The 15750-nt window shown below is 34.8% G+C and overlaps 1 protein-coding gene across 1 annotated transcript; it reads left to right on the top strand.

Annotated features, from left to right (window-relative positions):
• Positions 1–8502: 8502 nt before the first annotated feature.
• LOC128230452 (uncharacterized) lies at positions 8503–9763 on the top strand. Its single transcript, XM_052942721.1, has 4 exons — positions 8503–8601; positions 8800–8964; positions 9193–9340; positions 9446–9763. The coding sequence occupies exons 2-4, from the start codon at positions 8803–8805 to the stop codon at positions 9481–9483; spliced, it is 348 nt and encodes a 115-aa protein (XP_052798681.1). The 5' UTR covers positions 8503–8601; positions 8800–8802; the 3' UTR covers positions 9484–9763.
• The last annotated feature ends 5987 nt before the right edge of the window (positions 9764–15750 follow it).

The following is a 15750-nucleotide window of genomic DNA, read 5'->3' as shown; positions in this document are numbered from 1 at the left end:
ACAGCAACTACCAAAATAATGGTAATGATCAGAAATGTGTCAAAGACGACGCTGATGCTTGTGACGATTTATGGCAATAAATGTCAATAATGCTGGGATGGTAGGCCGTAACAAGTTTTATTTGCTTTGAGTATAAGGATTAATATTAAATGCGTTTAACCAACCCACACTGTCCCGGAACAAATGCCATTTCCTCCCCATGGATTATGTGTTTTCTGGAAACAAATATAAATACTTGAAAAGTTGAAATGAAAGATTGTTTCTCTATGAAGATAAATTATTCATTAGCATGTGCATGAAGTTAAAACCTGTGGAGATTTGGAGACAATTCGAGCAAAGGCTGTTTAATAATGATTAACTGTTTTGTCCAATCAGTCTTACTCAGTGAGCGCTGTGAAAAGTCCATAAACTTGATATTGGCATCTGATATTAATGATATTTAGGCGAAACGTTAAGAGCTATTGCTATCTGATATGAAACTTAGACTTTGGTTTCTAATTATAAGTTTGGAGCCATGTCATCATTTTCAACTCGATGGCGGAGTGAACATAAAATTTTCACACGGCCGATGTCCGAGCTCGGAGGAGGAAGTGCTAGTTGCTCGTGCAACCCTAGCCACGTGCGTCCACAGGTGCGCGGTGCGGCCCTGGTGCGCCGGTCTCGCCTTCAGTAGAATGTTTCAGCTGTGCTATACATTCTCAACCATTTCTATTTCGCAGAGCAATGGTCCGAGTTCCACGGGCATGTGTATTTATGTTAAAAGGGAAAGTATCAAATTGGAGGTAAATATTTAGCTATGAAGTTGAATCGTAGTTAAGAAACATAAGCTAAAACTTATGCAGTGTTTTTGAGGTTATTTGTGTTGTTATATTATGTTATATAAACAAAGTTATATGATTAATTAATTAAATAATTTATTATCATTATCAACTACTGTTCGTGCAATATAAATGTCATTTTTTTCTGTAAAACTAAATCAGGAGAATGTCAAGTATATACGGACTGAATGTTTATTAAGTGTCGCCCATCGTTGTACAGGACATGGTCTGCGTAGTAAGAACAGTTGTACCGTGATTTTGAATTGTTTAGGTTCTTATTTTGCACTAAGTAATTTCAGAACGTTTATGTGATAGTTCAACTAAAACATTGACGATGACGCTGTTTGGCATTGATAAAAGCGTCAATGACGTCACTAGTTGCATGGAATTCACAAAACTTGACTTTAACACATCATCGTTTTTTTGGAATTAAGTGCCATCGGTACCACGAAGATATTGCAATCACCACCTTAAATATTATAACAAACAAACAAGTAAACAGTTATATCATGATAGGTCATGTGTCAAGATTAACTGCGTATATGGAATTACTTGCGTATTGCATAAACTCGAATATACGTATCGCAATATACAAATATTCACATTGACTTGACGAGAGTAGTCACCTGGTGTTTGAAATTGAAGTCGATTAAAGAATATTAAAAAAAACGTATCGCAATATATCGTGAAACGAATCTAGCGTCTTGCAATATACATCACGACCCGTTTTTGGCGTATCGTTACAACACCTAGTGCATACAGTGGACTGGACGAGAGCCGTCACGTGGCGTTTTATTGAAACCAATAAAATATTTTTTATTACTTATTTTTAATTTTAATTCGTTTGATATTCATTTCCAACAAACTAATTTATGGCACCTTTTGATGCTTTGCATAAATGGTCATTCTTAATTGTTATCACTATTAAAATGTATTTCAAGCTGCATATTGGCAACATATTTCTAAAGAATTGGCTACTTGTTTTACTGATGTTTATTAATACCGAACTATGCCCTTCGCCACTCGTACGTACTACCTGTAGTTTGGATGGCTGATATATATGCCGGAAGGGCGGCACCGTCCAAACACAACAAAATAACTCCCTTCCTTTTGAGTGTGACTGGTCGCCGGTCAGCTGCAGTGGTTATTTTCATGTATCAAGAGAAAGCTCTATGCTTGAAAATCATTATATATGCACGCACATACATGTCTTACATGTTTTAATGATAATAACTACAGGGTGCAGGTATAGCGCTTAGCGTAATGCCCAGATTACTGAAATGGGCAGACTTAAGGATACTGTAGTACCTGATATCAACCTTATGTGTATGGCTCCAGACTTGTTAACTTATATAAGCTACCTGAAATATTCATAAAAAAGCTGTTTATTGTTCTAGCGATTTTAACTTCGGGCTGACCAATTTCCTCAATATCATTTCTTAAATTCTGCCTATGGATGACTCATAAGCATGATATTGAGCTCTTTAACTGTGTCATTGCCAGAGCTTCGTTCAATAATAATCTGCGTGTAGTTTTCACGAGCTTTACTAATTGAAACACTCTGCAGTATACCAGTACGGTCCAGTACTCTTTAGACAATTTCAGATTTGAAGTGCAGAAAATATTCGAATATTTCTTTTCCTGAAAATGTAGTGCAAGCCTTATATGTTTCGTAGCATCATGCTAGGACACTATCTTTTATTCAGACTAATTTTCTTGCTCTTGAGCCTCTAATTCCCTCGATTTTAACTGAGTCTTCCTCTCCTCGTTCTTTTTTACGGCATTTGCACCAGTCTCTATTGCCTCTGTCTCTGGAGTATAATGTTCGCTTGATCTGAAGTCAGACTGTGTTTCAACAATTAAACATCGAGCCTTCTCTTCTAAAATTATCCTCGTCAACTAAAAAGGAAGGCACAGCTCAAAATAAATGAAGATAAATGAGAAGGCAAATAATCCCTGACGAGCCGCCCAATTCTTTTTTGACCACCAAACACAATAGAGAATTTGAAACCAGTTACACACTGTTAACATCAACAATGTTGATTTCCTTACAATTCTACTAAATTTATATAAAATAAGTGATGTGATGTTTTTTTTATATCCAGACTGATCCGGGTATTTTAGTATTTCAAATCGTTATGTTTAACAGATTTTCTGAGCACTACTTCAATAATGAGTTTAACGAGTCCTCTTACCATGCAGATGCACAAAACAAAGGTCTGAATTTGAAATACCCGTGCGTGTAGGCAACGAACTGTGCCAAACTCCCCATCAGCATGTTGAATGATTGATTGTACAGATAATCAGGCATCATGTGCAGATGCTCGGAAATTTTGTCTTGTGCTGCGTACATTTTGACCAGAATTATGTCCCTTTGCTTGTTCTCTGCTGTTGACATTTAACTCGAACTGTTCTTAAATAATCATGGCCTATTACATACATAGAGTGTCAACTAACCACAACCAATAAAACACTATAATGAGGAACAACTAATACACATATCATACAAAAATGACAAGAAAAAATACTATCTACAACACTGTAACAAAATAAACATAAAACATGAAACATGACATAAATATTATCTCTTGAATTTGAACAGAATAGTTTTGATGAATTTAGCTAATCTACTTATAAATTGTAGAGTTGTCTGCTATACATATTACCTTCAGGTACTTGCATGCTTCTGTAACTTTTATGTGTTTTGATAATACTATTTATCAAAACATCTTTTCCTTACTGCAGCTCAAAAGGTAATAAAACTGATCACAAAGGTCATTCGTATAAAATAATGTACACTTTGATAAGGCCCTATCACTGTCGAACGCCTTATGGTTGTCAATAAATGATCAGTAAATTCGTTTGGTTTTTGATAAGTGAAGCTCAACCATCACTTTGAGAGTATACATATGATCAACAGTACCATAGTTTGGACGAAAACCTGCTTGTTACTCAATAAGTTTGAATCTTTTTAAAAGGCATTGATTGCACATTTACGAAAACAATTTCGCCAAACAACTTAACATTGCTATACCTCCATTATTCTCTCGATCATCAGGGTTACCTTTATTTTTAGAAATTGGAAAGATAATTCCAATACACCAAGAATCTGGCTTGAATCAGACCAGAATCTAATAATAAAACTTCCACTTAATAGGAAGCATTTCCGTTTTCGAGTTTTTTTTTATATATTCATTAAATATATTGTCCTCATGGGAACTTGCTTTGTTGTTCTAAAGTTTAATAAAAGTGTTTTTTTTTTTTCACTTACCTCTTCTGTAGCATTATTAACATTTTTAGCATGTTCATTCAAAATTTGCAATGATATATAATATGAAGTATATCTTTTTTCCATCAGCATATTTATTTAAGGGCCAATAATCTTTAGAACATGTTTTTTTCATCATTTATTTTATCAACGTTATTATAATAACCCTTAACCCTTTCTTTGATTACAACCTTTAACTCATCTATGTTTTGAGTCGAATTAACCCTTTGATATTTATTGTTACTTTCATGATATTTTTATAACCTTACAATTATCATCAACCCATGGTTTCGATGCATGCCTCTTTATATTACCAGAATGAACCTTATTACGTGTAATATTGCAATTACACGATATGTCTATTAGAATGATTCTAATGCTTTTAGTTATATGATTGACAAATTTATTCGTACATATATTAATGTCATAATTAGAATTATCGAATTGAGAATAGCGAATCATGTTTTGTTTCTAATTCTTATTTACAATTTCCATTGCAAACGGACTATAGCACAACTTACTTTCAAAGCAACATTCATATGTTATTTTGGACGAATACACGATAACATCCTCACTGCCAATTCATTCGTTTGGATGCATAACAGTTTGTATTTTTTTAGGTTTCACGGTTTTCAAACAATAGACAGTCTCAGATTCCAAATAACCCATCGTCAATACGCGTTTATATATTTGTCAAAATCCCACTAAATTTTACAAGGTCGATGGCCTAACAGCTTGCATACCTAACAGACCTAACTTTGAAGCACATTCGAGTTGTTGCGAGATTGAACGGTACGATATTGCCTCCTCTGTGGTGCAAAATGGCATTATTGGAGTGCATTTAACTTTATTGAGTGTATGATTTTAGAACAGTAGTAAATAATACTTTCATTTCACGAATAATTGTTTCATTTTCATTTCATTTCCTGTAACAATGCTAAATTATTCTAGGAAGGATTCTATTGGATTTAAGATGACAACACCCAAGGTTTGAAAACACTTTTGCTTTTGATTGCAAAAAGCAGCAAATGTAACAAAACAAGATTGCAATACCATTTTTCTCCGAAGACGGTCAGTTGAAGCTTCGGATAGTCGATTTCAACACTTCAAAAGAGTTTCGTTTATAACTCCGTCAAACTCATGTGCGTAATTTGTAGCTATGCTTCAATTAGCCTGTCAAAGGGTAACCAATGCGATCCAAATAATACATGTATGGACGTTTTGCAGGTTAATGAGCTTTCCTCTTCAATAGTTTGTTCCTCATTATACGTAGAATATACACCGAATTGCTGATGCCGGCAGCGAGTTTCTTTGATGTGTCAAGTCTAGACATACTGTTAATACATAATGTTGCACTTGAATTGACATTCAACCAAAGATTTGGACGGAGTTAAAGCCGTTATCACTAAATGCTTCAATACCTTGAAATGCTTTATTAATTTCTAAACAGTAAATTCATCAATACACCTGTCCGTACCGCCACTTAGGTCATACCGGAAATGACAAGGTTCTTCCTCGGACTCTTCTCAAATTCAACTTCATAGTATTTTCACATGTTCATGGAAATGACGTTTTATTTTGTAAATACGTTAAAAGGTCAATCCCGCGAATCCTAACACGGAAGTACCATGTATTAGACCAATAGGTTTTAGTGTATCATAACGACCATTAATTGCTCATAATATTCAGGAAGCGGTGGCTTGCACCCAACTGTGTCCCCACGACCCCAAAGCCATATGCGATCTGGGCTCTTCAGTATGTCGTGCAGGTACGAACTCCCTAATTGTTAAGATTTCATGGATGATCCTGTTTTCATATAAGAACATTATATATAAGTGCATAGAACATAGTACGTTAATCTATGGGTGACCTTTTATCTAGTATATCACGGTCTATATTTTAGCTGTATGTTTTTTTTTTATTTCCGTGTACATCCGTATTTATTAGGGATGGCAACGAGTAGTAAAATTGGTAATCGAGTACTCGGACAATCTTTCGATCGAGAACTCGGGTACTCGAAAAAAATGATTTTGTTTTTTGGACAGACAAGATCGTGTATACATGTACCGTTCATGGCGTATATTGTGCGTTGGTCGTATAATTGGTCATTGTCATCGTTAAATTAGACTTTCATTATTTACTTTTACAGAAAATTAAACAAAAGGATAACAAATGCTGTTTCATGCTTTTAATTTTGTCTTTTTCATTTCACTTTAATGATTTTACATATAAGTATGCACTTCACATTAGCTACAATATAGCTTGAAAGTTTAACCCGGATTTTATTCGAGCGTCTAGATAGTCGAGATTTATAATGAACACCAAAAATGGTTATTATTTCAATATTATTATATTTTTTTATGTTGGGTGTACATATGCTCGAATGACATTATTTATGGTTAATACTATTGTTACAATAAATTAAGCCCGGAATTATAGATATTCTGTTGTTGTTTTTTCCAAGCTAATCCTCCGGTTAAAACTAGATTGTAACAAAAATATACATGCGTTTCTTCGGAAGAAATAGAATCATTGGTATAATACATAGATTTCAATAACATGAAATTCACCTTTTTTGTACCTGCATGTTATGTGAATTCCTTGCTTTATATTTTGTTTTGTTTTGTAACACATTTCACTCATGTGAGTATATAGAACGGGGATAAAAAATACTATAAATTAAGAGGGAAATACCTGGAGTTCATTCTTTCGAATGACATTTTCAAAACAAACAATTAAGCTCAATGTTAATTTTTCAAAACTCGACATTTTTGCTGTCACCAAGGGAAATTACTGCGTAGGAGGTTTACAAACATAAAGGATATTCTAATAGTACCGTGTAACCTTCATCTATTTGGACTCAATCGGAACACCTCGGCCTGTATATATCTCGGAGATGGCCGAGTTGTTATTATGATTGAGTTAGTATTTAAAATCAAAATTTTCAAAATGATAAGCTGGGCTATTATAATTTAAGGTTTCATTATCAGTTAAAGTGTAAAGTTTTATAAAACATACTCAGCTTCATATTGTATCATGCAACGTGGAAACTATTGAAAGCAATGTTCTGCAATTTATGAACTCGTCCCTAAGTTGGAATATTTTCTAAAGTAATATCAAATATAGTCGGCGCCCTTCTGGGCGAAAATTAATAGCATACATAAGAATAATAAGAATAAAGAACGAAATACTTCGTACTGTATTAGTGTTGTTTACCTCATTAATATTCATAATTCTTCATTTAAGATATCAACCAATCAATTATGATAATCATTGCCCATTAAGAAATCAATGGTCGCTACTCGTTCGCTCGTTAGCTTCCATTGTTTGTTGAAAGGACTCTAATCGGTAAATAACAGAATTGTGTAGTTGAAAGTTCCGCTATCAAAACTTCGCTAATTGACATTAGGGCTAATTGGAAATAGGGGCCCTTTGCTGACAGTTTGCAACTCTCAACTAATTTATTAGGGTCAATTGTATACTTAGCGGGGGTAAGACCGTAAATTGTCCTCTCGGCAACTAAACAGATCTGTTACTTCGTCTGTAAATCGTGTATTTCGTGATTTTTATAGATTTTTCCGAGTACTCGAGTAGTGATTTGGTACTCGAGTACTCGGACGTTCGATCGAGTACTCGGGTACTCGTTGCCATCCCTAGTATTTATATAAGAAAACGTTTTTTTTTTGAAAATATTACTAATTAACGACAGTGTTTATGTTTTGCATATTCCCTCTGGATCAGAGTGTCCTCGTTTCACTCTCGACAATGCGTCGGTGGCGGGCAACATGGCTGATGAAGGTTCTACAGCGCGTGTCACATGTAAAGCTGGATTTCTCGTCGGCAACCCCATAGTCACATGTCAGAATGGGGCCTGGAGTGAAAAGCCTGTGTGTCTAGAAAGTATACACACCACTTTTCTTAATTATAAAAACTAGTGTCGCATTTGTTAAAAATTATAAATGTTATGTACATTTCCATAACGATATACATTCCAGATATGATTCTGTTATTATTACCTGAAAATAGTTTGGTTGATAACTGCTGCAGGTAACTTAAAAACAGTACATTTTCTCTGTATGCATGATGATCATTATGTCCGACCAGGTAGCTGTGCAGCCCTGAAAGAGTGCAATCCCGGATATGGTGACGGTCATTATTGGATGAGGCTTGCTGCGCTAGGAGACGCCAGGGTGCGGGTTTATTGCCACAATATGACCCTCACACCGTCCGAGTTTATAACCGGTGAGAGCATTGCTTTTCACTAAAAGTGATTTTTTTTATAGATCTAGTAAAGTTTAAAATATTATGATATCAATAAACAAGATAATTTGTGGTCAGTGAAAGAAAGCACTTTTGCAAAAATATATTAATAAAAACACGTACCATGATTATATCTCTATATTTGAAATCATTACAGTGGACCCGAGCACAAACTATGTTGTGTATGGTGGAGCATCTCGTGAAAGTATACCCGAAATCAACGGGAGTTTCAAGAAAGTTCGGATAAATTTAGATGTAAGTATCGTCATGAGTTATCATTTCTGCGACGATCCTTGCTACTGGTAAATTGGTATAATTTAACTTCCTCACGATTGTCGGCCTTGGTCATTATAGCATTTCTATATGAACGTAAAAAGACGTAATGCTTAGTCATTTACACAAAACAAAAGTTGAGGCAATAACAATATGATAAACTAGATACTATCATTTCAGATCATGCAATTACAATCAATAGACAGAACATTCGCGGAGATAGACATCGTCGAACATCAGTTCCAAGTCCGATACGGGAGGGGAAGGTCGTGTCGCACCCAGAACGACACGTCCGGCTACTTCAGTATTGACACTACAGGGACGGGGTTGGTCGTAGACCCCGAGGTAATTGGACCTTTTAGACTAGTTTAATCATTTATGTTTGATTGCATGTACACTGTCTCGAAGTCATGTCGTTCCTTTTTTCTTGTACCACCAGTAAACGCTGCTGTAAACAAACCGGTACCCACTTTTGTTAATTACCAGCCCTTATTACATAGTTGACTTACTTAACTTCAGCCAGCAAGCTAAATGTAGTTCAAAAATTATCTTTAATTTTGTCGTTGTTTCCAGCTAGAGTGGAGATTATTTGGGTGGTATCCCTCAATGATCACTTTCTCGCGGAGTGCAGACGGCCGTCGAATATCTGCGTGGTGTGGTGGATACTGTGGTGTCTGTAGAGCCGACGGAGGCATCAAACTCAAGTTCAACCCTCACGACGGTAAATAACATTGACACAGGCTATTTAAAATTATTGTAATTAACATTTTTGAATTGTCTGCGGCTAAAATGATAGCCGTTAATATTGTATGTTTTTCTAACACAGAAATAGTCGGAGATGCGATGGAGCCCGTGTGTGTATGACACCGTACAGGAGGGACTTGTCGATGCACTGAACGATCTGATTACTTTTTATCTGAAATGTTTAAGAACAAATGGACATTATGATGAGATGCCACTGTTTGTAATCCGATCTAGCGTGTCGAGGTTTTAAAAGTTGCGAGGTTACCTCCGCCAATATCCTGTTGTTTAGTTGATATGTCTGCTCGGGCCCATTAGCAGCATTATTGTTGTCCCTAATTTGTTCCAACCGGGACATACACTGTGTTTGAGCTCCAAATGGGACAGGAGTTAAAAATGGAATTTCAAGTCACATCTAGATTACATATGTTTTTGTAGTACATGTAGTAACTGATGACTCGTGTAATTAGTGTTTTTGAAAATGTGTAAGAAACGAATATTTACTATTGTCCATCTTGTACATGTATGAATCCTGATAATTTTAACAGGTGGTTTTTCATTGATATGCTGTGCTCTAAAATTACCTTAATGTGTTATCCGTCTGAACAATAGAACCTTAACTGCATCGTCACCCCCACGACACGTTCAAAACAACAACTATGGAATTGTAATGAATTTTGGACTCCTGTTAGCTCATTGCAATTAAAATAGGGTGTTACAGAGTGCCCCGGTATGTAGTTAAGAACACGTGACCCACTCACTCCCCCAACGCTTTCAGTAATTTCTTGTTTTCATTTAACCATTTATTGAATACGATATTCCATGTTGTTTTCGTTTGTAGTATTATGGCATTATGCGTCTCTAACTAAGTAATATCAACTTATGAGGCATTGGAATTTGTTTTCTAAACCTCAATATCTTCAACATCAGTGTCATGTCTTATAGCAGAAAAGACCAAATAATGGAGCAAATACGTCTATTTTTCGATGTGATTTCAAGATCTTATTTGTTTTGAGATTTTACAAATACAATATGTAATCCGCTTTACTAGATGCCAAACGATCATTGACGCGTGAAGCTGTAATTAATTGTCTTGGGGAAATATATACAGTGGTGGTTAATAAACAAGTTCAGATATACCTAACCGAGTAAATATTTGATGATATGCAATGATCTTTAAACCCATAGAGATTTCGAGTACGTGTTCCAACAACAACAGAAATAGAAAAAGTTATCACTTTGTCTATCCGACTATAACCGAGAGAAACGGATGAATACAGGCGGGGTCAAACTAGAGTAGAATTAAATCAAGTCATAAATGGGGTGATACATCTGAGAAGACATTGTATTTCAAGTGATATTTTTCACTTTCCACTCAAACTAAACCCAAACAATACTGTAGGTCAGTCACAGTAATCTCACGTTACAAACAACACCCTTTAAAGAATTGATAAAAACCTTCAAATCAAGCACTCTGAAATAAAACATACCTGGTAATAAATCGTCTTGTAGCGAGATGTATAAAAAGGACATTCAAAGTTTCTTTTCATTTTACTTGGAAGAAACTTGCCTTGATAACAAAGAACTTCTTCCCTTAGAACAGAACAGTAAGTATGAGTTACAACAGATTGTGTAAGACCTTAACGCTACGCTCACTCCGCGCACTACGCTCACCGCGCACTACGCTCACTCCGCGCACTATTAATCATTAAGCTTTTAATTAATGTAATCTTACTATTACTTAAACGTCATTTCTGTTGAGTTTTGTAATAGTCTTAACGAGTCAGCGTGATTCGTATTAGAACTTTGCTGAATGTGAATTACAAATTAGCAAATAAAACTATAAATAGTCGATTAAAATAGTTTTCATATCATAGAGCATTAAAGCTGCACTCTCACAGATTTACCGTTTTTACAACTTTTTTATTTTTTATCTTGGAAAGAGCAAATTTTTTCGTAAATATCTGCAAACCAATGATAAAAGATTGCTGACAAAAGATCAGATCGCAGATTTGCAGATTTCCGTTCGAAAATCAATGTTTTATGGCTTAAACCGTTACTAATAGTTTAAGAAAAATGCATAAATATAAAAATCTGCGATCTATTTTTTTGTCAACAGTCTAATATCACTGTTTTCCATGAATTTTCGCAAAAATTGGCTCGTTCGAAGACAAAAAATAAAAAAAAAGTTGAAAAAAGAAGTCAAACCTTCAACCTGTGAGAGTGTAGCTTTAAGAAGAAGTCAAAAAACAAGGACTCTTTTTTGTCGACCTTCCAATAGCTTTTGATAGTTAAAGTCACAAATGTATCATTGTGTAACCGTGTAATGGACAAATAGCGGTAGATATCAGTAAAGAGACAACACAATAGCTCTCTGAAAGTTTAAAACAAACACGAAGGAAATATTTGTTTGTGCAGGTTATGATTCAGTTTTACCATATTTTACAACAGTGTTATCTCATGTTGTCCTTTGTCATTGCAATTTCTTTTTTCTATTGTATGTCTTATCATTATATACTTTTCTATAGTAGATGGATTTTTTTGGTATTGTTTTTCTGTTCACCGAGCCAACAATGTAGAAATTCCTTCATATGATAAAACTGTTAGTTTTCACAATGTTTTTATCATTATTCCGACGCTTATATTTATTAAGTATACATTAATATTGGTATATTGTAAGAATCGATATAATTCATTTCAAAATGGTTGTTATTTCGTTCAGTCCAAAAAATACAACACGAGTTTGCAAATGAACTTTCGTTTCAATATTTCATGTTTTAAAAGCTTAGTTGGTCATGACTTTCAAGTCAAGTGAAACATCTACAGACGGTCAATGAATGACGTAAAAGTACCACGTGGGAATACTGGAGAAGCTGGATCACACACACTCCGGGAAAGGCGTGTCATACATGTACAGTTTGAATTAGTTTAACTTTAAACGGCCAATCAATTCGTAGCATTGTATGACGCTGACGGGAATGGCGCGGTTTCAATCTCTTTTAATTGTTGAAACTGACAGTTCGAAGCTTTTTTTGTTGCTGTACCAGTTTGGCCGTATCTTTCGTGCAAAATAGAATTGCGGTCGATCTGTGTTTAACGTTCAGCTAAGCTTATTTGCAAACAGTAGTATCAAACTAAGTGCAAATGTTGTGGATATTTATTCCAATAAACAAGAGGGATATGAAGGTCTTATATCTGTCAGCTGAGTCACAACCTGAATAAAGTTATTTAACGGAATATAAATATCGATTAAATAAACAATACAATCCAGTTTATTTAAAGTGGGTACATACATATACCAGGTTGAATGAAACTGAGTTAACGATAAGACATGCAATAAGAGGAACGTCTAGGTTTTGCAAACATTAAATCTCATTAATAGTTAATTAAGATTTTAATGGAGCATTAATTGCAACCAAGGTGAATGCAAATGTAGTAGGAAATGTGGCTTTAAGTATATTAACCTTCTTTTTTCTATCATGATTCATGAACATTAAAAACATACGACCTCTAGGGAGGTAAGAAGACTTATAAAAGTTGACCTAACGACCAACTTCTTGATGCGAATAATGGACATTTTGGCTTCTTAAGTGTTAACGATTACAATCCGCAATGAAAATCTTACACTTAGATTCGCTTTAATACACCTTTTCTAGACCTTTGTTGTTGAGGGATCTTAGTCTTTACTTCTTAAATTTGTAGGAACTGCAGATTTCTCCCTTTGACTTTGTGTTCATCGTAAGTTCAATTGCCGCATACGTATTACAAAAGCACGACCATATAACACTAAAAAAGTTTTAATTTACATGTTATTATTGTATCTGTCGTAGGGTCAAACATTTTATTAAACATATATTCCAACTATTCCGTTTGAGAAAACGATAAATAGATACTAGATGTTCACATGAACATTTTGAATTATTATAATGAATGCTAAATTATATCGTACCATATTTAAAATGGATTTTCAGGATGTTCATTTGAAATGAATTTAGTATATTTAGTATTTAGTATATGTATTAAATAGAGTTTATTAATAACTTATATACCAACTATGCTATAAAACCCTATAATGTAATTGCAGTTTACAAAAATGTTGATTAAACTGTCCTTTCTGATATATTTTCACTTAGGTCCAGAATATCGAAACAGTACTATGGCATACAATCACATTACTTTGTAATTGGATGGTAGGTTTTTAAACTGAAAGTTTATCTTGAATGAAAAGGATAACTTTGTGGGCCTCTAAGGGATCATAACTCTTAATAAGATATTAAGGGTACAAACCTTGTACATGTTGACTAATTTTTTTAGCCATATTTGAATTCATATTCCTTAAAACAATATTCTGACCTGGTTGCACGAGTATTATGTATAATATGTCGACATCAGTGCGTTGACAAGTGTTCTTAAAATTTGAATAAGGGATCTATATTTTAATCTAATCTAAAAGAACACACACTCGACTTTAAATATATTTCAATAAACCCAAGCAATCTGTCTAAGTTGTTTGACAGTGAGGTTAAATGCAATGCATCTAGAAATTAAGCAAGTTTTTTTCCTAATATTTGACGTATGACCTACTGTTTGAGCCAATGCAAAATAATAATCAAAATACTAATCTCCTGCAGACATGACGATGAGAATAACGATCGAAATATTCATCTCCTGCAGACTTGGCGATAAACAGAACGATCGAAATATTCGTTTCCTCTAGACCTTGAAATGAAAAGAACGATTGAAATACTAATCTTCTGCAGACCTGGCGATGAAAAGAACGATCGAAATACTAATCTTCTGCAGACCTGGCGATGAAAAGAACGATTGAAATACTAATCTCCTGCAGACTTGGCGATGAAAAGAACGATCGAAATACTAATCTTCTGCAGACCTGGCGATGAAAAGAACGATTGAAATACTAATCTTCTGCAGACTTGGCGATGAAAAGAACGATCGAAATACTAATCTTCTGCAGACTTGGCTACGAAAAGAACGATCGAAATATTAATCTTCCGCAGACTTGAAGATGAAAAGAACGATCGAAATTCTAATCTTCTGCAGACATGGCGATGAAAAGAATGATCGAAAAAACTTATCTTCTGCAGATTTAGCTATAAAAAACGATCGAAATACTCCTCTTTGCAAGACTTGGCGATGAAAGAATGATCGAATATCTCCTCTTCTGCAAGACTTGGCGATACACAGAATGATAGTATAACTCCTCTTCTGCAAGACCTCATCTTCGATGGACAGAGTGATCAAAATACTCATCTTCTGCAAGATTTTGCGATGAAATGAACGATCGAAATACACAACTTCTACAAATTTGGCGAAGGACACAATGATATAATTGGAAAGCAAACCGACCTGCCAAAATTTATTGTCGCGTGTACATTCATATATGTATGCGGTTATTTTGGTGTAATCTTATTCCTTGATACGTTTCCTATTGTGTATTTATGGAAAAGGACAAAGGACGGATCATTCATTCGAAACCTCGAATACTTTACCTATAACTTCAAAGTCCCGCCATTGTGAGCTGTACAATAAAGATACTTTATACAAACCGTATATTTAGAAGCAAACCACATCTGAACAATATTTAAAGCCCAAGTGATGTTTTATTATGTATTGGTTATCATTTCCAAACTTTTAAATATGTCTGATGTCACATTATGAGAAAACGTCCAATCTCGTTTTACGACCGAAAATATGGCATACATTTCGGATGTACGTGAAGTTAGCGGCCTAGCGGTCTAGCGGCGTAAAGTTAGCAGCCTAGCGGCCTAGCGGCGTGAAGTTAGCGGCCTAGCGGCGTGAAGTTAGCGGCCTGGCAGCAATTGTTAATTGTTTTTTTTTAATCGCTTCAGAGTGATAATTTGTGCATAAAACAGTAAATATATCATTGTTTTAGAAGAACAGGCATGTTTAATGCTTTGAAATAGCTGACTGCTTTATCGACGCTTTTGAAAAGAAACCTGTTGATAATCGCTAATAGCTTCAAAGTGGTAATTTGTGCATAAAAACAGTTAATATGTCATTGTTTTAGAAGAAAATGCATGTATACATGGTTTGAAATAGGAAACCATTTTAGGCCGCTAGGCCGCCAGGCCGCTAACTTCACGCCGCTAGGTCGCTAGGCCGCTGAAGTGCTCGATCGACTGTTTTGAAAAAAAAAACGCTTCAGAGTGATAATTTGTGCATAAAAACACTAAATATATCATTGTTTTAGAAGATCAGGCATGTTTAATGCTTTAAAATAGCTGACTGCTTAATCGACGTTTTTGAAAAAAAAAGTTGATTATCGCTAATAGCTTCAATGTGTTAATTTGTGCATTCAAACAGTTAATATGTCATTGTTTTAGAAGAAAATGCATGTATACATGCTTT

This window comes from Mya arenaria, chromosome 4, assembly GCF_026914265.1.
Source record: "Mya arenaria isolate MELC-2E11 chromosome 4, ASM2691426v1".
Taxonomy (NCBI): domain Eukaryota; kingdom Metazoa; phylum Mollusca; class Bivalvia; order Myida; family Myidae; genus Mya; species Mya arenaria.
The sequence above is the reverse complement of the archived record's forward strand: the minus strand, read 5'-3'. Positions and strand labels throughout refer to the sequence as shown.